Source organism: Chiroxiphia lanceolata, chromosome 2, assembly GCF_009829145.1.
Source record: "Chiroxiphia lanceolata isolate bChiLan1 chromosome 2, bChiLan1.pri, whole genome shotgun sequence".
NCBI lineage: Eukaryota > Metazoa > Chordata > Aves > Passeriformes > Pipridae > Chiroxiphia > Chiroxiphia lanceolata.
Genome location: NC_045638.1, coordinates 98,589,008 through 98,615,441, shown reverse-complemented (window position 1 = coordinate 98,615,441; position 26,434 = coordinate 98,589,008). Strand labels below are relative to the sequence as shown.

Genomic DNA, 26,434 nt, shown 5'->3' with positions numbered 1-26,434 from the left:
ATTGCTCATTTTAGTGACTTCAGTGTAAGAAAGAACCTTGCTGAAGAGTCAGACCAAGCTACAAAACAGAGAAAAGACAAGACAAAGCTGCCCATGAAGAGTCTTTTCAAAACAAAAATATTATTCGTAACAGTATTATTCACAGAGGGAGGGGAAACTGTTCCACTTGAAATATTTATAAAGCTGTGAGTACAGCCTAGAAAGAAAAAAAATCATTGAAACAAGAGAACATAAGTCAGCAGTATTCTTTCAAAGAATCACAAGGGATCTGTAACAACCTTCGATGTCTTATGTAGGACACTCAGCCCAGCACACACATGATAATGGGTCCACCCCAGCTCCAAACAACCCCATCATTAAGAGCGTACCTAACTCAGCTCTTAGAAACATAAAATGGTCTTTAATTATACAAGTGTCTCCTCACCATCCCATCCCCCGGTGGTGCCTGGCTTCATTCCCTGGTTGAAGAGAGAGTTCTGTAGTCAAGAAAGACGACCTTCTTAGTGAAGACTTTCTTAATCTGGTTTAGTAAACAAAACCATTGCCTTGTTTACAGAAGAAATTATTCTGTGTGTATTTTTAATGGTGACAGAATTTTCCAGCTTTCCCCCTTCCTATTTTAAAACAGCTGAGTGTTACAGAAAGTTAACCAAAGGAAAACATTCCTACAATGCAGATACTGCACTAGAGAATTCCCACAGTTAGAGACGCAAGAGAACAGGCAATTTGAGAAGACACAGTTCGGCTGTAAAACAACAATCCCTTCCAATTTATTTATGTCAATACAACAGTCGGCATGTTGATTTAAGCCCATCAACCCAAATGTCAAAGGTCATGGTGCCCTTAGGTCAATGTCAATCAGGATTAAGCAAAACAAGGAGGACAAAGCTGAAACTCAACTACTCAGTTCCCCCCTCCTTCTAAAAAGCCTACAGTGACCTCCTCAATGGAAGGAGCAAGGAGCACAGCCTGATGATCACGGTGTTAGCTGGTCAATTTTCTGAAAGCAAGCAAGCAATGGGATGCATGTTGCAAAAGACTGATGGGCATTTTTATTAAGAATCTAAGCTAACTTCTGTGGCTCTATTTTGTACCTCTCCCAAAGCAGAGCTACAATTACAGAATTAGACAAGACTCACTTTGTTATAGTATTAAGAGACCTCAGAGATCAGCCTGTATCTCCTACTGAGAGACAGATCTGCCTCAGCTCCCATCAACTCACCAGAAAGGCTGATTTGGGTATATGATCAACTAGCTATATAAGACCCAAGGCTAATATTTTCTTCCCCTGGTGGAAGTGGGGAACCCACATCCTTGTCAGAGCTGCATCTTTATTCTGGCACAGTGTGGTGGAATCTGGTATGAGCCACTATCTCAGAGCCTCTGTTTATCTTCCAGCTTACATATGCTATTGATGCAGCCATGCCACAGAAAAAAATAACCCCGCAGGAATCTACAGCTGTTGGACTGGGGAATCAAACGACCACACTATGATCACCTTTTTTTCCATAATTTTTATTATTCCTTTTGCTTTATTCCTTAAAAATTAGGTTGTTAATAACATAATGCAGTAGGCTTTTCCATTTGTCCTATGTATTTTGTAAAGCACCTCTGACTACTACTAAAGCAAAGAGTTAGGAATATTTAACTAAAAAGTGGTTACTACTAAATTAAATACTACTCATCTTAAAACAATTTTGAACTGTCACAAGACTAGGTAACTTCTCGCAACTGTAATTAACTGACAGCCTGAAAATGTCAGCTCACTCAGACCTCAAATTCCTAAGCCTTGTATTGTGGGGGAGGAAGTGAGCTTGAAAACGTGCCTTAAGCAGAGCTTGAAATTTAAAGCGACAGCAGAAAAAGAACACAAAAACCTAATAAAAATTTTAAAAGAAACATTGGGATTTTTAAGATGCAGTCAGTATTTTGTGGGTTTGCTTGTAATCACCTGCAGCACTGCTTCCTTTTGGTCAGGGTGTAGCACATGCCTGGTGAAACAACTATGCAGCAAAAGGACAACTGAAGAAGGAGTTTTCTCACGTCATCATCTTTTTCAGGTTAAGTTGTCAAAACCCAAGCACATTATGGCACATATTTCTTCTGCCAAATCGAACCACTACTCATCATTCAGTCTTCTAGTTCAGTTCTTGCTCTATGTGTGTGCATGGTTCATCGATTCTACAGCACTGCTGTAGAGTTTTAAAGGTACTGAAGTGGCTGACTCAGTCTACTGCCTTCCCTCACACGCACCTGAAATTCTCATGGTTTCCAATACTCTGATTTTATTAAGAAACAGATGTCCTCGGAAATACTGTTTAAATGAGATACACTGGGTTATCCTAGCAAAGTGGTTCGGAATTAAAACTGCATTTCTAACTCTCCAATAACAGACTTGGTTTTGAAATTAAGTCTAAATCATCTTAACTGAAAAAGATTCTTGCTAACCTGTCCTGCCCCGCACCAAACCAAAGCAGTTAGTCCTGTTTCTGAAAGTCTGCACAAACTATGACACCAAAAACCTCAAGGTTTTGCTGTGTCAAAATGTCATTGGGGACTTCCACCATTACACCACACACATTTTGAACTGCAGACAAAGTTGTCTTCCTGCACTGGAAGGTAAGATGTTTTCAGGCTCTTTCTGTCCTAATCTCTTTCAACAATGTGGGGATAAGCGGTTGAGGAACAGTTTGCTGACTGAAAACTGAAGCCTTCTTCCTCTCCAAGAGCATTTTGCTTCAATAGTACAAGGTAACTGAAGAAAAAGACAGTCTTTCTCCAAACATAGCTTCTCCTTTTTAAGGAAGGTTTCCAGTGTTTACCCTATCATTTCTCCTTTATCCAACTACTGCAGCAGACCTGAAAAGAAACTGTAAGATAATCTTTTCTCCAAGTACTCAACAGTAAGTAATGATGTCCAGTAGATTTGGCATCACAGTAGTAGTAATGTTTAATAGACTTAGCCAGTTTTTGTTCATCAGCTCCTACAGCTGGAAATGCAGTCTGTTGACATTATAACCTATTGGAGAGAGACACATACTGGAGCTGTGTCCATCTCTGACCTCTTGTGCAGCTGCACAGTAATTCAAGACAGATTGCAATAGATTGGTTTTAGGGCCTAAATGCTTGTCTCTCTTCCCTTCTTCATCCTGCTGCAATATATTCTGTACCACAAGATACAGCAGTACATTTATTACACTGTGAAAAATCCACAATTCTTTTATTCCTTTTTTGCCTTTCAAGAATCGACAGCAGTATTTTGCTCACCAGCACATAACTGCTCACTGCCTCAAGCAAAAAGAAAAAGCAACTTAATCAGTATTTTTCATTGATGATCACCATTTCAGTTTGCTTCTGCACAGTCTTCAAGATCTCTGCATCACTTTTCCTCTTGTGTGACTGCAGACCTATTTATATCCTCAGAAACTCCCCACATAGACATATACTTCAGCTAAAAGATACTGATAAAGAATTCAAGTCTAATTAAATTTACTGTACTTTCAACCCCTGCAATCCTATTTACCTAGACAGCACATGTGGTGACAGAGGAAGGTGAGCTCCCTTCCCAAAGGCTGCAGAAAGGCTCAGGAACAAGTACAGTTCACAGTGTAACATGCAACACAGCACCTACACCCCTCCAAACCTTATCTTCAGCCCCACACTCACCTCATTCCCATTGCCACCTTTAAATGCAAGAGATCAGATATGGGGGGTTGTTCTAGCCAAACCTAAGGCCATCAACATTTCAGACAAGATCTGAAAGAACAGGAGTTTGTAGCCTTCCGAGAAGGTTCAATACAGAAAGGTTGGCAAAAGCTACAGAAAGCCTGCAGGTCTTGACTTACAGTCTCATCACCATGCTTAGACTCCCTTGTTCTAACTGCACTAGATAGAAAGAAGGTATCATCTGTTCAGTGGTGTGTTCCTTCCTTTTTCACTCCTCTTCCTTCTCTCTGCCCAAGGAGCCAGGAGCTTTCACATGTGCCCCACAGTAGGGGCAGAAACAAAAAGAAACTGTAAGCCCAGAGAGAAAGAGAGGCTGCATGCACTCAGCCTGTTTCTTGGATAGCAAAAAGGCATGTGTACAAGCCCAGGTCAAGCTACTACAAGTTTTTTAAAGCTTACTGAAACAGTCCTACATTTGGCTGCAAAAAACCTGCTGTGATCCTGTTCTCCGAGGTACCACAATACGTGCATTGTCTCACAGAGATAAGGCTTTTGGGCCTACCAGTGCAAAATTTAATGCCACTTACACTGACAAGAAATACTAGCTCCACAGATGAGAAACACAAGTACAAAGCCATCAGCCAGTGCAGCCTGCCAGAAAACTCTGATGAGCAAAATACAAGGGGGCACGGGCATTAGGCATCACTGAAATGGCCCTCAAATAGGAGCAGTGTTCAGTGCAAATGTCTGAAGCAGAGTTATTTAGCCTTGCTGAGAGGCAGAACACCTCACCTCCAGCTTGGGGCTATCACAGGGTTGCTATGCCGCCCTTGAGATCCAAGCTAGTATTTTGGCTGGTTATCACAGTGCAGTGTGGATCCCTGGCACCAGCTCAAGGCTCCACTGCATGGTGCACACACACAATTAAAACTGCAAGCACAAAAGAGATAGTTGGATTGATATTTTTCAGCTGGTGAGTGTTGGTTTTAATCATTTTTTCCATCCAAGACAGAAAACATTATCTACCATTCCAAAATGGCTTAGGGCTCATTCCAACAACAGACACACTTTTTGTAGCATAGTTAAACACTGCTAACTTAAGCTTAAAAGTCAGCCCTGGGTAGATCCAAATCCAACTCATGGCTTTGATGGAAAGAACAACAATAACTGCTGGATTCTCATCTAGCTGGTGCTTTCTGAGTATCACAGATTTCCAGAAACCTTGCCTGTAATTATGATCAGGAGTAAGATCAAGTTCACACTGTCAGCTTCTTCCCTGCTTTTGTGCATTGAGATGAGGACTAGAAGGAAGTGGTCAATTTATGCAAACACGAACAGAAGTTGGGAACAGACATTTCCATATGCTTTCCCTTGTCCTGCCCCTATACAGCCCTCCCCTCAACACACTTCACTTCTTTTCCCCTTTCTTCCTCCCATGCACATGAACTCAGATCAGCAGCTCCTGTCACAGCCAGCGGCCATGGAGATGCAGTGCAGTACACAAAGAACTATTTTGGGTTTGGTCAAAAGCTAACCTGTGCATGCAAAGTCAAAAGCAGGTATGAGCTTAGCACAGATAGCTCTGCTTCCTCCATGCCCAAACACAAACAACACATACAGTTCTAACTACACCTTTAAAAAAAAATATAAAAAAACCCCACAAATTCAAAATTCAGTAACACAACCTTAGCTACTAGATTTTTTTTCCCTGCTCTCTTGTACTCTCACAGATTAACCTTTAAAGCTTTAGCCAGCCTAAGCTGGGCTGCTATTTATACACTACACATCATAGGTGTCATTATAATACATGATAGAACAAAGAAACAGAAAATGAGTGCTATAAATCCACACAGCTCCTCCTGCATGCTGCGGTGACAACACTGTTCCTTCTCAGTCTGCTTCCCCCCTCCCTTCTCTCTTGGAAGAACTCTCCTTCCAGAAAGACTGGAATATAAACAAGCCATGCAATATGTTCTGGGGGTCAGAGTTCAGGTCATTTCCTTCTTGTACTTTGACTTGCACAACTGAAAAGGGTTCTGTCAACTCGCAGGAAAAGAGTATCATGGTTTTGAGTTGTTTTGATTCTTCACCTCCTTTTAAAACAACAAAGACCACGGACATACTACACAATGCTTGAAAAAACAGAAAATTACTGCAAAGATATGCATCCCACTGCAACATCAGTTACTCATTCACAAGCACTGTTCTTTGTCCGTGAGTGCCTGCAGAGTCAGAGGCTTGAGGTCAAACAAGCAATCTTTCTTAGGTTTCCCAGAGAAAAAAAGACAGAAAAAAGTAGAAGGAGAAATGGTTAGAAATAGGCAAATTAGTCAGGTTTCAAAACAGTTCAGTTACAAACCATATCCGGTTCAGGTTCTTCCTCCAGAACCATGATCAATTTAAATAAATAAACGTCCAACCTGAGAATTTGATCTGTATTTATTCTATGTGCACATTCACGACAGCATTAAGTTTACCTCTAAAACAAGGCACACTCTTTGTCTTCTAACAATGTGTAGGATATCTAAAACATCCACAGCTCTGGCTGATTTGGAGCTAGTGATTTAACCTCAGCTCTCACAAAAATGGCTGGGAATTACAAAACTAAATCTACCCGTCAGTTCAGGGAAAATAAAAAAAAAATCTCAACATTAGGCTAAAATAAATCACAGAAAAAAAAACCAAACTCAACAACAACCCAAAAAAACCAACAACAACCAAAGGGGGAAAAGAAAAAAGAGGAAAGTGTACCAAAAAACTTAAAACAAAATCTACTCCTAAGCAAAATTAGGACAGAGGGAATAATATTCTGTTGCAGTTTTTTGTTGCCTTTTTCTTTTAAGGATAACTGAGAGGGCTGATTTACTAGCTTCTCTACCAGCATCTGGAGAATGAAATGCTCCCCATCTACATCGACAGCAAATCCCAAGTCCATCAGACTATTCTGTCACTTAGTCACAACAGTATAAATCCTGATCTCTACTGGTGTCAGAATCTGTCCCTAAACAGACACAGGTGCTTTTTCTATGACTAGTTTTCACAGTAGCATTTGCAAGCCCCAGTCATGATAAATCTCACATACACAGGGCCTGCCAACATCTGATGGCACAGCTCTTTTTACAGTAATTTTTAATGCCCATATTTGACTCCATTTTAAAAAGCAATAGGTTACATTATTCAGGTTTGTGTAGATTAAGAGGCCCAGAAAATAGGTGTGAACATGCTCCTGGCCAGCATATGAAACTGAACAGTTTAATTTTCATTTAAATAACATGCAAAGCATGTCTGTAGTCAGAGCCCCAAAACCAACAACCAAAAAACCCCCAAGCCCCCCAGCTGTCTGTGATGCAATTCACCCCAACAGCAAATTCTGCAAGTCAATCTCCTGCAGTGCGTCTGTGCCAAGCAGAGCTCTGGGATTCTCAGGAATGCAGCAAAACAAGTCAGTGAAAAGTGTAAAGACAAATTAATTCAGGGAGGGAGAAAAATGGAGATAAGTGGTACCACGTACCCCACACTACTACTAAATTTTGGAAGTTTCTCAGGGCAGGAACCCTGCCAGCTCAGAAGAAATCTGCAGGACACCAGCAGTTTGAGCAGTTTCTCTGGTAACTTTAATGCCTTAGATTTCACATTGCCTTTGGATCATGAAAATTAATCAGAATACACAACTTAAGTGCTAACTAACATATGAAAACTAATCCCAAACTGGCAGTGCCAAACTGGCAAACCTTGACTATTGTACACACTAAGGCTACTTTCAAAAGTCTTCTTTATGCACAGCTTTGTTTTCTTAGCACTAAAGCTCAAATTCATTATTTACAGTAACAACAAAATCACCCATAAGAAAAGCTCTAATAAGCAGCTTTATAACTGTGAGAATGCTTTGTAGACATAGGATGTTTCTGAGCTCACAAAGAACTGTTGTACAGATTGCATCAGAGCCTGTATCTGATCCCCTAAAGAGTTTTAGTGCTTAGTTTTTCCTGTATTCACATTTAAAAAACAAAATCATCACACACAATATCAAAACAGAGCGCATTCTGAGGACTCAGTGCTATGAGATACAGAGCACAGTAGAAAAGTGCAGTCCGGAAGAATATTTAACACAGCACATAGAGTCCTGACATCTTTTCTGAATGGAAAAGGTTGCCAGTAAAACGTGTTTAAAAAAAAACCAACAAAAAACAAAAACCCAAACCATTGTTTGTAAGGTAGTAAGTTTTCCAAGGAGAACAAAGATGAAGGTGTATCTGACTTCAGCATTCAGAGTATCATTAATTCTGTTTATTTAAACAAAGCTGAAATCAAACATAATAAAAACTCAGGACAAAGGAGCGGGCTAGAAGATGTAAAACCAGAACTGGAATTCTTCACAGAGCAACTATTAGTTGCTGTAACAGAATGCAGCTCCCTACAGAAAAGTTGGCACATGTTCATTTATATATTTCTGTGCAAACAACAGTCCATACTGCAGTGCAAACTTTTAGTGGGTATTCATCCTATACTGGAGTTCATAGCCCCGAATTATGCACTTTACTTTCCTTACCTATGCAAGAGGAAAGCTAATTATATCTGATGGTAATCTCCAACTGCCATCTGTCTGTGAGGAAAGCTGCCTACACTAGTCAGTATGGCATGCTGGGAAAGCTTCTATGCTTTTCTCAGTGCCACACAGAAACACTATTTATGACTTTCAGACTTCAACCCTCACTGACGGTTAAACACAACCCACTTCCTCCCCAAATCTGAATATTGATCTATCACTCTTTTTCTTGGTGTTTTTTTTCTTCTTTTTTTTTTGAAAAGGACAGTCATGTCTAAAACTGAGGGGAGTCAAAGGTGCACGTCGCCTCACCCACACATCCCCACTGGGGGTCAGCCCCCCTGCTGCAGTTGCCAAAAGGCCTCCAAGCCCAGCTGAGAGCAGTGAGGCATTGGCAGGTAACTAAGGGTAGGCTGCAGACACGCAGCCCAATCTCTGCTGCAGTGATGACTTCACAAAGTACCTCTGGCTGCACATCATCAGCTCCCTCCACCAGTTTGCTTTGTTCCTTTGTAAGCCAAGTCTGGTTTGCTGTTGGTGAAACAGCACCTACTTCTTGCTGTTTGATTCTCAGTTTCAACAGTTCCTAAATGCTACAGTAAAACAAAGAGGAGTTTCTTCAGGACTGCAGTATTTTTAAACAGATTAGCCATCCTCCTCTACCTGATCTTTGCTGAGCATTGCATATGCTCAGGGCTGCATGTGAAAGTAACCAGTAAACCCTGAGACAAGACTGGACTCACCTCCCTGTGAGTCACAGCAGGCCAATGGACCTCGTGACACAGATCTGCTCTTTTCTAACCAAACTGGCCCACGTTGCAGCAGTGATAAAACACAAAGTCTGATATTTGCTTCAGCACAAAACTTGAAGTCCTCTAGAGCAAGACACGCCGTAAGCTGCACCTGCTGTGTTGCCTGTTGTCATCTTTTCCTTGCTACCCTGACCACGCCAAATCCAGCTCAGCCTCCAGCATCACCATGTCCTATCAGATTGCTATTCATGCCGCAGACGATGCAGAACTCCATTAGAGCATGAAATACCATACAGTAAAGGGCTTTTTGTTCTGTTCCATCACATGTGGTCTCAGCATGAAATGAGATTTCTGCAATCACACCCTGGATGCGTGCGTGCACGTCCTTTCTTTCCTTTCCTACAGAACTTTTGAACCCCTTTGGCTTATTTCGGTCGAATTTGAGAGGAGATTAGGAACTTACTGTGTTTGAGACTTCCACAAGTTTTACAAAAATAAACACCCGACTGGGTAGAATTAAGAAAGCCTATAAGCTCATTTTTCATTAAAGGTCAGAAAGTACATGCAGAAAAACATCAGAAATTCACTGTCATTATATCTTGTCACACAACTGTGCGACAGAGATATAAAAGTCTCTAGCCATTGGGGAAAAAAAAAAGTGCTAAAAGACTTTTGAAAGTCTTGCACAAACATACAAGTATCCAAATTCCCCAAAGTGGTTGTATGATGCTCAACATTTTAAATATCCTTTTCAGTCAATTAACAGCGTTAGCTGACTTCAATTACCCAGCTTCAAAAGAAGTCACTCCAACACTAGCCAGTATTTATTACAGGAAATATTCTCTGTGAACACTGAATGAGATTATATTCTAATTCACTTTACAGTTATTTCTGAAACAAGAGTTTCAATTTAGATTAGAAATTTTTAACACAAAACCTAAAGTTTGAGGCTAAGCCATCTAAGAACCAACGTCACAAGTTGAAAACAAATTACGGTGTGCTATTTGCACAAAAGAAAGAACGAATTAAAATAACTATCCCATTCAAATTGTTCCAATGAAAATGAAGTAACAGTACTTCCTTAACATGTATTGCAAGAAAAGGTAGTCAATCTTGACAAACAGTACAAATGGTATTTACAGTAATCAGTATTTTAATCATCTGGCTACTCAAAACCCAGTTTACGATCCTGGCCTGCGCTCCACGGCACAAGATGAGCCACGAAGGTACAAGGAACACTCTGCTATGTCAGACCGGTGTCCATCCAGCCCAGTTCTGTCTCCAGCAGCAACAGTGGGAGATGTTCTTTAGGAACAGCATATTATGGTCAATTTATGTTTCATTCCCCTCCTCCACACATTCCCCGTGCAGCACCTACAATTGTTTAGTACAGGAGCTGGAGGACAGCATTCCTACCTGCTCCTTTTAGCATCCCTTTATGGACCTACCGATGTGGAACCAGGGCACAAAAAAAGGACAGAAAACCCACAAAAGGAGACTGAAGTGGTTCTGCTACATCAGAGCTGCTGAACCATGGGGTCCTTCAGTGCAGACACAGGCCTGGGGCCTTCAACTTTCTGAGAATGGAGAATTAAAACTGCTATGAGTGGTTATAAAACTGGGGGGAGGAGGGTGTGTTGAAGGACAGGCTTACATAGCCTTCCAGATTCTCAGCTGAGGCAAGTTAACAGTCACCCTGCCTCATTAAATACTGCAAAACATTTGGGCAAGCAGAGCTAGCTGTAGTCTTCCCTTAACTGTTTCCAGCAAAAAAAAACCCCAGGCTTTTCCCAGATAATCAAATGAGAAGGCAGTAACTTGTCTACACAAGGGGCACGATCAAGACTAGCTACTACACGCTAGCAAGGCTTGTGTACATTCAGCAATCTGGACAAATCCTAACTTGTTCCCGTGCTTCACCAAGTAGATTTAATATTCTGGCTCCATTGTGCAAATGTTGCGTTCAAACAAACCCTACAACCTGTCTCCCATCTACACCACTAAACTTCTCCTGATCTCAGTCCCACAGGAGGACTTCAGACTACCTGAATCACTATAGAGGTGATAATGTTTCCAGGGTGCTCAGATATGACACTGGTAGAGAGGACACAGACTGACAGGTTCCAGAACTTCAAAGAAACAGGAAATACCTACTTTAACTGCCAAATGATAAACGAGGTTTCATTCAGCAACAACAGCTCTTGAGCAGCAAACATCTTCCTCTCTCTTCACTGCAGTGAAAAAACTCCACAGGTTCCTTCCTCACAGTGTCTCTTGTGCTATGCTGTTATGCTCCTTTCCCTAAACAGATCATTTCTCCTACACAGGTCATTGCAGAGCCGAAAAACCCTGTCAGCACTACACACCTGCAAAAATTAGCTGCCCAGGAGGGACCTACATTAACCGGGGGTGGGAAGAAAAAAAGCTAATGGCAAAAACATAACTTCAACTCCTTTCTTATCCTGGGAAAGGGACTTCTCCCCCATCCCACATACGATTTCATTTGTATTTTATACATGCATGTTTTGTACCATTAAATGGCCATCACATAGGTGTATTTCCCCTCCTAAGGCTCTGGGTAAGCTGATGACATGTCCCTCACACAATTCTCATTTCACTGTTGGCCTAGGACCTTGAAGAGCAGGAGCAGAAAGCAGCATCTGGATACTGTTGTGCTGGGTCAGTCTGCAGATCCAGCCTAACAAAGAACTTTTCTGAGCTCTGCAGCAGCTAATCCTTATTGTAGTGTTTATGACCTGTACCCACAAGGGCTAGAAACTGTTCTTTTAAAAGTGAGTTGAAGAGTCTGTGGAAATCTAAGACTGCTAGCCACATACCTCACAAATAAGGTTTCCTACTGGTTAGTGGCCCAAAAGAAAGCAATATTCCTGCTAGGGGAATGAAAACCTGCACTTTAAAATCAACAGATGTTAAGAGCTTTAATGATTAAGACTGATCTTCATTTCATTCCTGCTGCTCTTAAAACCAGTTCCATGGTTGCTCCATTCCTGCCCTCCTAACAGGAGGGATGATCAGCTTTGTGGTTCTTGAAGTTTTCCAGCCTTCCTTCTCAGCCAAGGCAAATGGAGGGTATTCAAGTTCTTGCCCTGCCTCTCCTGACTCCCCACTTACACTGGAATGTAAAGAACAGCTCTAGCACACCATGCTGCTGCAGGGGCCAGGAGAAGAGGTAACACACAACAGCTACACACAAACTTTGGGTATTATCAGGGGGACACAATTTGCTCACTCTGTGGTAGAACTGTAAAGGGTGTTTTCTCTTAAGATACCAAGGCTTCACTTTTGCCTTCAAGACCAAAGGATGACCAACCTAGAGCACTGAAGAGCCAATCCACCTGAACAAAATGAACTTTAAAAGGAGGTGGTATTTTCAGATGATAGGTACAGAACGCAGCAAGAAGCACGGTTGCAAAATATTTTACCGTATTCTGCACTTGCATTTTTCAACCCATTTTTCAAGAGCACTGCATGCAAGCTATGTTACCTCTTTTTGCTTCACACTGTCCATTACCCTTTCTGTACAGATAGCAGCTACTGGTACCAGTGATGAATACACTGAACTGCAAAGTGAGAGCAGATTAGTTTCTACACACTATTGAAAGGTGACTTGTAAAGAAAACAATAGCCTGCACATCATATTTTCCTCCCAACCTCAGTATACATCAAGAAAAGCTGAAGTTTGAGGCTCTCCTGTAGAATTATAATAAAAGAAAGATTTGACACTTTAGGAAGCTCACACAACAAATAATACATAAAAGTAGCTTTATTTTCATTTCCCTTGAAGGCTATGAATACATACAGACGTAATCACATGAAACATAGCAAAACTAGAAGAAACTGGATTAACAAAGAAGTTCGGGGGGGTTTATTCTCTTCCTGGTATTTTGAGTAATTAGACGGTAGAAAACAGAGACTATGAAAAAAATCCTGTAGACTGAGTTACCTCATAAATGAGTTTCCCAATATTATTTACTAACTCCTCTATAAAGCTGGGGAAACTGATGAACAAATTATTCAAATGAATTACAAAGTAGATTTCATTAAGTCTGATAAATTAAACTCCTCTTCAACACACAGTGCACATTTCAACCAATGTAGCTAAAATAGTGCAAACATCTGTAAGGAAAGACGTCTGTAGAAAAAGGTATTTCAACTAACCTTGAGATCATTTCTAAACTGCACTTAACTAGGCAGCCACAGCAGAGTACTTCACATCGTACGCACAGTAAAAACAACCTTTTGTGCTTATAAGTAAAACAACCTTAATGTTAACATACAAAGACAAATCAGGATTCTGTGCTACACCTCAAGCTTTACTGCGAAGGAAAAAAATTAGAGCCTTTCCTCAGAATCACCTTTGAGTCAATGGTATAGACTGCCTTGAGGAGACCCGTGGTGGTCTCACAAGTTTTATTTTCAAAGGATCCATGTGACTGCATCCTCTTCCAGGCCAAAATATCCTGGATATTGGTTCAGAGACTATGAAGCAACACGCAAGAAGCAGAAAACCACACATCAGCCAAAGTGGGTTTATGAGAACCTTTCCAAACCTGTCATGGGAGAATGGATCAAATCTTTATGGAAAGGCACTAATCATGGTGCACCCAGAAACTAACAAAGAAAACAAGCCTCAGATAAAAACATTAATGGCACAAATAAGCTGTCGTAAGAACGATCCAAAAATGATCATGTAAGGAAGAAAGCAATCATAACAAATCCTCTAAAACTGTCTCTGCTGTTAAGCTATGGAGAGTCTGAGAAGGTGGTGAAGGAGAAGCATCTCAAGCGCTTTCTGCTGTGAAGAGGATCCGTCACCACATCAGCCCCTGTATTTCCCTCCTCAGGGAGGAAACTCCCCTTCATAATCGTTTAAGTCATTACTTAGCAGGGCACACGGTACACATCAACATAATGTCTTGCCAATCACCCTGTCTACCGTGTCTAACACATATTTCCCCACCTGTTTATAACTCAGGACTCGTGATTTTTCTGCCAGCTTCCAGGTTTTACTCTTGCGACTGTACACTCTGCAGCTGCTCCCATGGGCACTTCCCCAACTGGCAACTGCTTCCAGAGAGAACTTTTCCTCCAGAAATCTCAGAGGATCATTTATACATCCCACAAGAGGGAAAGGTCGTCTAAAGCCAAGATGACCCTCAGGGAGCCCATGAGGTTTACCCACTTTTCATTCTGCTGCTTAAATAAACAGTTGCAAGCTTAAAGAGTAACTTAATGGACTGCTTCAGTTTAGCAGACAGACGTTCTAAGGAAGGAGGTACTGCATCACCTTGGGGAAAAAAGATCGTTAGATTTATTTCATGTAGTTAGGAAAAGAACAAAGATACAGCTGGTGCAACATGACGTATGAAAGGAAAGTTGGTTTAGTTTCATAAATATCACTTCTGAGACTAATCAGATAAGAGTATTGCCTGATAATGGATAGGAAGCCCCGCTCCATACATATTTCCTTTTACTTTAATTTACTGTAAGTAAATTAAAATTCAGTTTTTTGAGTTTAGGAGTGACCAGTCTACTACCATGGCACCCTCCACAAGAGATATTTTTATGTATAACATTTTTACATAGTTCAGCTGCAATAGAATTATCATGTTAAAACAAGTAATCTCATCCCATCACAAAGTTTATCCTTTTAATAGTTCTGCAACCAAACTGTCTGCAAGAATAGCTCAGCATAACGTGGGTGAAGAAGAGAGAGACAAAAAAGAAAGAAATCTGGACAGAAAGTTTCAGTTGGGTAACAAGAACACAACAGCCACAAATCCCAATAGATCAGCTGTTCATCTCCTTGTAAACTTTAATTCGAGAAAGGACAGCAGGACTGATCTCACAGCTTGCTGTACCTAAAATAGAAAACACCACCCCGACTGCCAAATACTAATCCAAATACTTAAAATAATAACTAAAAAAAAAAGCAGAGAACATGAAACTTCCAGGGTTTGTTTCTTCCCTAAACTACAAGTAATAGATTTGCATAGCTTAAAGCCGAGTCTGCCCACAGAGCCATTGTTCTTTCCCTGAGGCCTTCGGCATTTCCAAGGGTACCCTCACCAGAAGCAACCCTTTATCCGAACTTGCCCGACCGGCAGCCATGGCAACACGGTGGGATTACCCGACCCAAGCAGCTTAGCAGAAGCCGCGAATCTCCCCTCAAATTTTACTTACGGACCGCCGCCAGCAGCGCCTGGAGGCTCCCCCTCCGCGGGGCTGTCCTGCCCGCATGAACCCGCTTTCCCCCAGCCCTGCCCTAACCTACCCACCCCGCGAGCTCCGGGCCCCGCCACCCCTTACTCTCCCGCCCCCGGGCTCGCCTCCCGCCGCGACCCACGGGGGGCCCCGTGGCGGCTCCTCCCGCCGCCCCGGCCTGAGAGCGGGGCTGCTCCGGGAGGCCGAGGACAAGCGGGCGGCTCCCGCGCCCCGCGCACGGCGGGAGCAGCCGGGGAAACGCGGCCCTTTTTCCCCTCACCCACGGCCCTCCAGAGCCGCCTACCTGTGCGTGCGGAGGCGCCCGGCCGCCCGCCGGACCCTCCCCCGCCGCCCGCCGGGGGGCCCCGCTCCGGCCGGCGGCGACTCCTGGCTCCACATGCGGCCCCGGGCAGCGCCTCAGCCCGGCCTCGCCCTCCGGCCCCGGCCGCCCGCCCGCGGCATCAAGCGCATCCGAGAGCCGCCGGGAAGGCGGGGGGCGGCGGCGCTTCGACTTCTTTCGGGCTTATCCCCACCGGGAGCCGGCTCCCCGCTGCGCCGCGGTGTTAAAATCTTTTAGCCAGAAAGTTCCCAGGAATCTCTGGGAAAGGTCTGGGATGTCTCATCTCACCAGCTCTCAAGCCGATTAAAATTGTATTCTCTTCAAAGGAGGCTTGTAGAGGCAGGCTTCATCCCTCTGGAAATTCAGTTTAATTCCTTGAATGCTTTCATCGAGGAACACGCTGATGTATCGGAATAGGCAGCTCTGCCTTTGAATACGCGGTAATTTACATTGAATAGCAATGCTGCTGGCAGATGCTGCCACCCAGTATTTACCTGAAGCAGGTTTTAAAATTAGAAGCATGCATATAGACTCTACATGAGGTTAAAACAGGAAGCTTTCCCGTCTGAAATGACGCGAGAGCCTAGTGAGAAGAGCATGGAATGGTTAAGGTTGGGAAAGACCCCCGAGGTCCATTCGCGTCCAAGCGTCGAACGTCTCACAACAACCATCCTACATCCTGCAAATTCGGGAACAAGCACTTCCACCGCACCCAGTCCTATGGGTTCAGACACCATCCAAACACCCTCTCAGCCTGTGCAAGGGTTTACTTTATAAAGCAGGGATGTTCGCTTACCGGTTGTCAACAGAGCAGGTATTTTATCTTTAAATGATCCCACAGAAGAGGGCAGAGCTCGTTGCTTCTGCTCAGGACCGCCCAGGCTGCTGCTGCAGCCTCCAGCAGCTCCAGCCCGGTTCCCACACGGTGGTGCTTACGACTGGGCTGAAGAGGAGGGCTGGTTCAGCTGAGCCCCATCTGGAAGCGAAAACGTAGGAGGAAGCACGTTGTGTGTTTAGACAGAAATATTATTTGGCTCGAGCCTGCTCAAATTCCTCCTCCGTTTATACCAATACCTTCCAGGGGGTGGAGAGACTCACGCGAAGAAAGATAAAGCGCTGCTATCTCTTACCCTCAGTAGTGAGTTTCTGGTCTCTGACCAACTTCTAGCTGGAGCCGCAGACGCGCTTCTTCCTCTTTCTCCTCCCCCCCGGGCCTTTCGCCGCCGACAGCCCGAGAAGGCGTGGGAGTCCCGCAAAACGGGGCAGCGAACAACGCCCTACCCGCCAGCCCCTCTTCGGCCTCCGGGAATTACCATCTAATTAACAAACTGATTGCCACCGGCTGCCTGTCGAGGTGTGGGGTGCGGGGGAGGGTGAGCCAAGCAAGCTGAGAGCCACTGTTCAGGGGCAGGATTCTCCCTCCCCGAGCACTTCTGCCCCCTGCCATCAAGCCCCAGGGACAGCCTTCAAGGGAAGAAGAACTACCTCCTTGTAGAGCTGCTGTCAGGAGCAAAATGGAGCCTCACACTTTATGATCAACGCAGGAGCGAGTCATGGGGCTCCTGGAAAATCTCTCCATACCTCAGGATCCAACCGCGTGGGGCTGGGTCTTGCTATTTGAAAGGAAAGTTAATAAACAATTCTGCTAGTGATGAAAAAAATCAGTTCGTTAGGAATTCTGTACTGCATCAATGCTGTATTTTACGTAGAGGAGTGTATCATGCTAGGAAATAAATCTGAGGGGTTGTTAATGATTTAGTTATTCTCTCCTATTTCAATTGTTACAATCCTAATCACTTTTAATCTGAAAGTTTTCTATATGATGCTTCAGTGAGCTTACAGTATGTTTTTAGGATTGTATCAGAATAAGATGCTTCCTTTATTGGAAGAGCCACTCCTGTTTTTGATGGCTATCACTGGGAATGACCATAGGTGGAATCTATTCTCAGCAGCAGTTTTCTACAGCCTATGAGTACATGTAATAAAAATAACAGATTGAAAGCCTAGAAATTTTGTCTATTAATGGACTATCCCACTCTGTAGTCTGCTGAGGTGGCTTTCAGTGTGTTCTGGGCTAAGAACCAAAGTTCAGTCCTCTGTAATTTGTCTTCCCTTGAGCTAAAAATACCTTTGTACTTTTCCCCTTCTCCCCAGAGGTTCCCAAGGTCTTCCCTCTTCACATCCTGGCCTTTACAAAACCAAGCTGCCGCCAAGTACATACGTAAATTACCTGCCTTCTAAAGTTAGTTTATTTAACTCTGCTATACCTTTTTGCTGCTAGCTCTCATCTCTTCAGTCCTTACCCTTTGGTTCACCTAAGTATAATAGGCACAAAACCAATTTTTTTAAAAATCACTAAGGTTGCACAACAAAGGAGTTAGAAGTCATGAAATACCAGAAGACTGATTATGTGACTTCATGTCAGTCCCCTTGCTTGTACTTTCAGGACAGTCTAAAATTACATAGTCTGGTATTATTTTGTTTCTGGCCTCGCTTTATTTTGCAAAGCCTTGCCTTTGTTTAGTATACAGGATGGACTTATTCTCAGGATGTGCCACATTTTTGCAGAGCAAGCTGTTGGAACTATTCACCACAGATGAGTGTAGGAAACCTTGAGGAAATGGATGCTATTCCTGCCTCTGTTCCAGACAGGATATGTGTGCTGCAGCTGCATCTTTAGTGCATGAGTTCACGGGCATGAGCTAATACCTGAGTATTGATAACAGTCTGGCATGGACCTTTGGGCAGGCTGAAAGACACGGGTGAAAAACATGACCGTACTGTTGGCAGGACTGAGCCACTGGCTCAGAAAGGCCAACTCGAGTTACCAGTGCACCTCTGAAGCTAGTTAGACAGATGCAATGTTCTTTACTATGGTGATGCTATGTGATGACTTGGAGGCCATTTGATTTTATAGCTGGCTGCAAGTTATGTGCTTGTCATTTTCTGGGAGTCTTGCACAAGGCATCTAACTCTAGGAAGAGCTAAACATTCACAATTGCAGCCCAAAGTCCACAGGAGATACAGTGGACGTGTTTACTCACAGTTTTATTACCTTTCATTAAAGGCAGTGCATGTAAAAAATAGAAAGAATTGCATCTAAGATAGTTGACTACATCTTTATCTGGAATAAAGTCCACCACATTGGTCAAGTAATATGATAATCTAATTTGCAGTAATGTAATTTCACTTCAGTTTCTTCTGGCAACTGTAGCTATCCCACACCAGCAACAGAAGGAAAGCTGATGTTTGTTGTCATTTAAATATGTTGAACTAAATTCAAGGATTCAAATAGCAATTTGCATAATTGATACAGTGCAAAAAAAGTTTCGTTCCTAGTTGTTTTCCAAATAATCTGTACAAGCAAGAAGTTAATAACTAATCTGCAACACCAATGACTTTGTTTGGCACAAAGTAAAAGGAAAGCATAAGGAATCACTGGGATATAGTCTATTGCACACAAATGATTTGACAACAATAAGAACCTTTCAAAATGCTTTGGAAATGGATGACTAGCAGGAAGTCAAATGAATGTTCCTGCAAGTGAAAGCAATGCATGTGACCAAAAAGTTAACAGATTTGCTCTTTCAGTTCAAAATCAACTCTCATGAGACGCAAACCTCTCCCCAAACCAAACATAAAAGCCACACAAACCTTTAAATGTGAAGCAATAACTAAAATAAATCTAAATAAAATGTATTCATATTTTAGTTCCAGGAGAAACCATGTACCTCCTGAGTCACTACTAAATTAAGAAAATGTTGCAGCCTCTACCCCAGCTTGCAAAATCAAAGACAAATAAAGTACAATAAAATAAAATACTGTAATAAGACAAATAAAATACTGTATTTTTTATTTATTTATTACAGCAAATTACAGGAAAAACTGTTGAACACGGGAAAAGCAAAACAGTGGAGAACAAGGAATAAAGAGAATGGAAAGTTGATTTCTTCCCCAGCAATCCAACAAGCAAGATGACTAATGAAGCTCTGTGTAGGCAATGCACCATGCAGTCTATCATACACCTCTGGTCTTAGAGCTAAAAATGCAACAGACCTGACACCGTTCATTAATTACTTTGGGAGATGAATGCATTTATAGAAATACAGACTGCAATAACATCCCTTTGTCACTCGTCTTCTAGCTTTACTATCTACCATCACAGTCTGATCCTAATCTTTACATCACACTATGACTGCTGCCCTGAGTCCCATACGTGTCCAAATCTCTGCTATTGAGCCCCAAAATCTGAGCACAACTCTGTTTTGTAGACCTTCTCTCAATCCCCTTGCCCCAGGTGACTGGGGACTGGTCTCCGCTGCACTTACTGCCCCAGTTGTAGTAAGCACCAGTGACTGATCTGTGGTTGCATGATATTTCTTCCAGAGACTCTGCCAGGAGACAACTTGCTAAAGCCTGTCCCAGGAGCTTTAAAAAAAATCTAGTGAGTGGCTGTAGCACATCTAATCAGAACCCACAGTGTTTGGAGATCACAACATGCAACCCCCCACCTAGTTTTAAGGTCACTTTTTCAAGACCAGGTCAACCAAAGAACTACATTAGGCTGTGACTGCTTTCACAGTCACTTAGGGACTGCCTTTTCTGGGAATTGCAGGGTGCTTTCTCCTGCCTCAGGCTGTGCAGTGGTCCTCTACTCCATCGGGGAGACAGGACACAAACAAACAAAATATATGACAGCAAAATATGTTGCAGAGGTAACCCAGGTAGGCTGAGACAGCCTCCCTGACAGCAAGTCAAACTCAATCTTAAGTGGTGAGCACATTAGGAGGTGCTATTTGCCAACCAAATGAAGCCTTCAGGGCATGTGTCTATACATAAGAGCGTCTGCAAACCTATGAAGAAATACATTATCTAATAGGCACTAAGCATGCTTGTACTTTATTAGGCATAAGCAGAAGAAATAGGTCAAAACACACGCACTTGAAGAGCGTTGCAAGTAAAACAGCAGGAAGGAAAAGGGGAAAGGGTTTGAAAAAATAGAGAAAATATGTCCTGAGCAGCCAGTTGTTTTCACTAGGTCAAAAGCAATATTAAACCTCAGATTTCTCCCCACCAATTGTTGCCTTGTTTCCATTTAACTACAGTGTCATATGGAACTTAAATCCTCCACTTGCCCCCTCATCCTCCCAATGGATGCCAGTGTACTGGTGTGACTCCACCTCTGTGTGCATCCAAGGGTGACCCAAACTGAAGCTTCATAGTGCTGAAAGCAGCCCTTTCTTCAGGCAAAGCAGGCCAGAGCTGGTGCTTCCTCCCCTGGCAGGAGACAGACCTCTCAAGATCCAGTTCTCCTACCCATCTGCATGGGATGCAGCTCCTCCCTGTAGCTCACAGGCACGCAGTGGACTGCTGTTCACAGAGGATGTTGGCTGTGGCATCTGGCACGAGGGAAGACTGTGAGGAGAGAGGTGAGGGAGTGCACGGGGCAGAGCTGAGGGGTGGCAGGGCTGTGGGAGACCCTTATTTGCAGTCTGCTGCTAGGTCACATCCCCTGTGCCAAATGCAGGTGGGCTCCGAGCTCAGAGAGAACAGAAGCCCTTGATCCTGTGGCTCTGGATCTCTACCCCCTGGGCCTTGTGTGCTCAGATGACTGACATAAGCTGCTTCTAGAAGATGAAATACCTGTCCTTTTATGATAGCTCTGTTATTCCTACAGTACCATGCCAGAATCCACTCTCCTTGTTTCCTTTCTAAGTAGAGGCCAATAGGTAAGATGCCTTTGCCATTTAAAGCACAGCTTAATGCCCTATTTTTTTCTCTATGCATTTTATGAAAAAGACGTCCCTGTTTTTCCTGCTGGCTCCCCATTGCACAGCCTGTGATTCTGGCTCCAACTTTCTGTCCTGTGTCCTGCTGGCCTTACCTGTACAGCCCAGTCATTATTACAAGTGTTCAGGCAGCTACTGCAGCTCTCAGATATATAACCTTTCCACTTGGAATTTTGGCCAGTGTTAACTGGCCTGGATTCCTTTACTGGTTCGCAGCCTAAGATCTTGGAACAGGTACACAGTTTTTCTGCCAGGTACTCTTCAGTTTGGGTCTTTACTTGAAAATATGATGTAGCAAGTCAGAACACAAAACAGGCTATAAAAGTGTTACAAATAGCTATGATTAGATTCCAGGAAGGAGGGTGAGAAGGCTAGGTGAGCCACTATAAGTCAGAAATGTTATGACAAGCTGCTAGAAGCCTTGTCATATGTAAACAGCAGGATAATTTCAATGAGACACAGACATGGACTGAGAAGAAAAGTGATTTGCATGTTTCTTACATTTAAGAGTTCAAGTTGCACTCAATGTCTTGGATGTAGGCAAAATGTGCAAAAATTTTAAATGCATTTCTTCCCATGACTGACTTATCCACTTACAACTTCTGCCAGGTAATGCCCATTGCTAATGAGCAAATGGTCAACTTGCAACCAACTTGCAACAGGTTGGAAGAATCAGTAGGTACCCACTCAATTTTGAGCTGGTGGCATGGGAGAAGGAATCCTCCCTCCACGGGACTCCAGGCTGAACAGAGTAGCCCTATGGCAGAAAAGGCTGGCTTGGTCTCTGTAACTCAGGAGAACAATAGCTTGTGGATCAAACTTTTGTATTTTACTGCTCTGCTCCTGTTCCAAATGGAAGCCAGACCTGACCCATGTGGATACGATCAATAGGCCAATATCCAAGTAATTTGGAATCTTAGTACAATACTCCTTCTATTTAAGTGTTTAGCCATTTCATCCACACAAGTGGAAAACATCAAGTGATCTTTGCATTTTGTTAAAAGCCATCTGTCACTTAACTCATCATCATTTCATTCATCATAAAATTCCCCATTGTATGGGAACAGGGAGCTCCACTTCCAGAAGCCCAAGCTACCTGCTCACAGCCTCTGCTTTTTGGGGAGTGGTTGTTTTTGATTTGGACACTTCATTGAAACCTGGCCTTTCTTGTCTGCAGCTAAAATACAATGGTGCAAGAAGAAGTCTGTCACTGAAATGTTATTAAAGAAACACCACTGGGAATTGTGCCATGGTCAACTTTAACTTCCCAGATACCCTATTTGTGAAACATGGTTCTAATAATAACTTGGGCCCAGCTAGCCATGTGTGTGATAGCTGCCAGATTTCTTCTCAGTAGTCACTGAGACAAAAAGAGACAAACCCAAATTAGTAAGTAATGAAACACTAAAAAAGAACTGGTCATAAAAAACTCCATTGGACTGAGCACTCAGCAACTGTTTGCATTTCTATGGACAGAATAACAAAGAGAAGCAAGTTGGTAATAAAATATTTCAGCTTCAAAAGGGCAAACTGTCAAATTAAAGAAACTCACTAGCAGATTTACCTGGACTAAAGAGATGAAAGACTTGAATGTGGAGGAAGATTGGAATATATCTAGACCGAAGATATAAAAATTATTCCCATCAAGAAAAAAAAAAAATCTTACTGAGAAGTATTTTAGGCCTGAGTAAGTGGAAAAAAACCTTCACTATAGAGTGGTTCTCAGGAGTCAGAAATAGCAAATAATCCTGGTCAACAAAGATAGCTGTTGTGTAGAGATAGAGATGCATAGGATTAAGGCCAGTTTTGTCAAAAGTCAAAGGAGCTAGGACATGCAAAAGATGATTGAATAAAATCTTCAGGCATTCAGAGAAGAGGAGAACATGCCTTAGATGGTATTTCGCTAGTAGAGGCAGGGAAGCACTGATGCAAGTGTACAAAACGCTCTGTAGTGCTTCCCCCAAACACAGTATATGATTTGTGCTCTCACACTTGAGAGGAAAACCATTCTGGAGAAGAAAACAGTTCTAGTGAAGGTGCAGAGAAGGGTTACACCGAGAATGGACAGTCTGTCATGTGAGAGCAGCTAAACAATGCTGGCAGGAGAACAAAGGGATACAAACTAGCTGTGAATTTAACAAATTTCTTGGCATAACAGAGAAACCTGCAGACTTGTTGGTACCCTTGTTCTGCTTTCTGCCCCTCTGTCTGTAGCACATTATTCCTTGGCTCTTTGGCCTTTTCTTACAAGCCTCAAGTTTGTTGTAAAGCTCTGGAAAGGACCCTTGGCACAACATAAATTGGTGAAGCATGAAGGAAATGTTTTATGGACATTTTTGAACAAAAAACTCAACATGCAAAGTTGCATGGCTATGCCTCATAGAGTGGGATTCTTCCCACATAATTGGCATCATTTGAAGCTCTGTGGCATCTCACCTCTCTCCTTCTTCCCTTAAAAAGCATGGAAGAGCTAAGTCAGAATGCCTACAAATACACACACAAAAAAGGAGATTTTTGTAGCTGGACAGTGTTTGTAGCAACCCAGCTAAGAAAAGGCTGCAAACTCACATTTTCTCTTACAGAAATATCACCAGAAGTAAATAGCTTTCAGTTATATTACTCTCTCCCTGGCACAGCTGATGCTTGCATCATTACTTGTGCTTTTGAGCTGGTTGTTGAACTTGGTATGACCATGGGGAAGTAGTTTATCTCCAGCAAGCATAAGTGAAGCCCAGCTATCACTGCAACAGAGGCAATGAAAGTCAGATGCTGCACTTCAGTTATTCTTATATACCTTTAGATTTCATGTCACTGAAATAACTTTTATTTAAATCAATATAGCTAAGAAAATAATCCACCTCATTGCCTATTTTAACAACCTCTTTTTTTTCTCCTTAAGAGTCTTTCTGTGTTTGTTTTTAGTTTTGTGTCTTTTCTTTTCTATTTTAGTAATTGGGAAGTTCAGTTTTCCAAAAGACCTTTTCACTTTCTTGTGAATGTAACCAAACCAGAGCAGATTCTTGCCCTGCAAGCATATAGGAAGAAGGAAAAGCTAATTACAGAATTAAATTGCCTGTGACAAACAGCTTCACTTTGCCAGTTTATCCAGTTGTCCCACGAGCTAGAGCAACTTGGGTAACACAATATATGGAATGGTCATAAGCCTCTACTTAAATCAACTCTAATGTACATACATTATAGTTATTTCAAAATAATTCTAATTAAATAAATGGCTCTGTTGAGGATTTCCCATTACTGTGCTTGGTAGGAGCTGTCAGGACATACCCGACAGCAAACAACTCTGGTGGAGTGTTGCCAGTAAGTTTTGCTTAAACATATACTTAAAGCTGAACTGATAAACCAGACAATGCTTTATAAAGTGAACATCTACCTTCAGGTGACACAAAGATTGATCCAACATCAACAGTAGAGTCCACATCCCACAGGTGGGCATGTTCTTGTAACTCCTCTCATGTTGAAGTGTCATGACCATGTGGAACAAACATGACAATTACTCCAGTACTATGTACCACTGTTGTTTACAGGCAATCACAATCAGTGATTTACAACAGACAACAACAGAGAGATAATGACAGAGCAATTTGAGAGCAGAATCTGAATCACTGATGCTGCAAGTCAGAAGGTCCACTTTAATGGAAAGAAGGATCCCTTGACCTTTCCAGAAGAGGCAAATAACACAGGATCAGGATGCTAACAGTTGCATCTGTCAAAACCATTTGGTTTTGACAGATGGTTTTTGCAGAAATCATACCAAGGATTAAATACATATTTTAGGAAAGAAGAGGACTCGTAAGACTACCTTTTTCAAGACAGAGCTTCTTCACGTTTACTCTTTCCAATGTTTCCAGTTCTCTACTCCAACAGGCTGTTCTCCCAAAAGGGATTCATCCACTGCTGTGTCTTGTGAACAGACAGTGTTTCAGCATGTGTGGTAGGTAACACAGCTTGCTTTCTGAACAGATTTTCTTCCATCTAAAATGCCTGCAAAGTGGATGATTACTAAAACCTTCATACTAACTTACCACTTGTTAATAGAACTTACCTGATATTTTTAGAATGCTCTCTTAAAATTTATGAAAATGTCTTTCAGTGTTAAGAAGCTTCTACAAAGTGAATGCAACAGAGTGGCACATCATGGCATTCAAAGTGGAAACTTTTTGCTTTCTATGAACAAAAAAGATGATTTGTCTACCCTCTTCAAAACGTGTTCAGTCATGTCTTGACCAAGACACCAAACTGCTGCCACATAAATGATGACATACATCTTGATTTTTCAGGTCTTCCAAAGATATAGGAAGAAGACAAGGCTATATGAAGGGAAAGAAAAACATGATTTAAAAATTGTTGAAAAGGGTGGGGTTTTGACACTGCACAGTTTAGTTAATTTTTCAACAAACATTACCTGTGTTTTGACAATAACTTCTATGTCCAAAGTGTTTGAAAAAGGAGAGTTTGAGCCAATACTGCAGTTCAGTTCAGACACATCGTGATCCAGATCAGTTTTCAATTGCTGGGATCAGCATGTCCTGTGGACAACTGTCAGATGACTCTGAAAGCATTTCAGAGCTTAGGAATAAGAAGATCAGGACAAGCTGTAGCTGTAAAACTAAGGAAGGGGATCAGTTTAGTTTTAAGCCAGTACAGATGTGATGTCACTGGGAGACACCAAGAGGCAGAAATTCTGTGAGGAGGCTTGTATTAGCTGCATCTGACTGCAGCCAGTCACTGCTGGCAATGTTCCCTGGGATGTTCAGCTACTGTTACGCAGAGTGCTTGCTTTTCCTCATCTACTACTAAAGTTGTTAGGGAACTTTTAAGGAATACATTTTAAATCAAAGTCAAGAGGCACTTTTCCCTTGGGATCCTGCTTGAACTCTTGCTGATTTACTCATTGAAATCTCAGAAGTTCAGCAGACAGACTTTGGGGAGTGCTTCTGTGCTGTCTTGGCCTACAGTCTTGGCAGATTTTTTATTTTTTTTTTCAAAGTCAGAAATATTAGGAGCCCTACAGATCCTGGCAGCCCTCCAGGGAAGGAGTGTCAGGATTTTCAGATTCCTTGTCCCCGTAGTCTAGAAATCAAAGAATCTCAGATGC

General features: G+C 42.4%; 1 protein-coding gene across 9 annotated transcripts in view; it reads right to left on the bottom strand.

The window, feature by feature from the left end:
• ST3GAL6 (ST3 beta-galactoside alpha-2,3-sialyltransferase 6) overlaps positions 1–16,571 on the bottom strand; it is a 57,645-nt gene extending 41,074 nt beyond the window's left edge. For 2 of the 9 annotated variants that reach the window (XM_032678986.1, XM_032678987.1), the window contains exon 1: positions 16,326–16,569. Coding sequence is in view for 1 of the 9 variants with exons in the window: in XM_032678995.1 (XP_032534886.1) it covers positions 15,003–15,096 (94 nt within the window). In the remaining 8 variants the exon portion in view is untranslated. Of the gene's footprint in view, positions 1–7,022; positions 7,181–15,002; positions 15,112–15,493; positions 15,562–16,325 lie in introns of those variants that run through there. The other 7 variants (XM_032678990.1, XM_032678993.1, XM_032678991.1 and 4 more) reach the window with 7 other exon arrangements.
• Between the last annotated feature and the right edge of the window lie 9,863 nt (positions 16,572–26,434).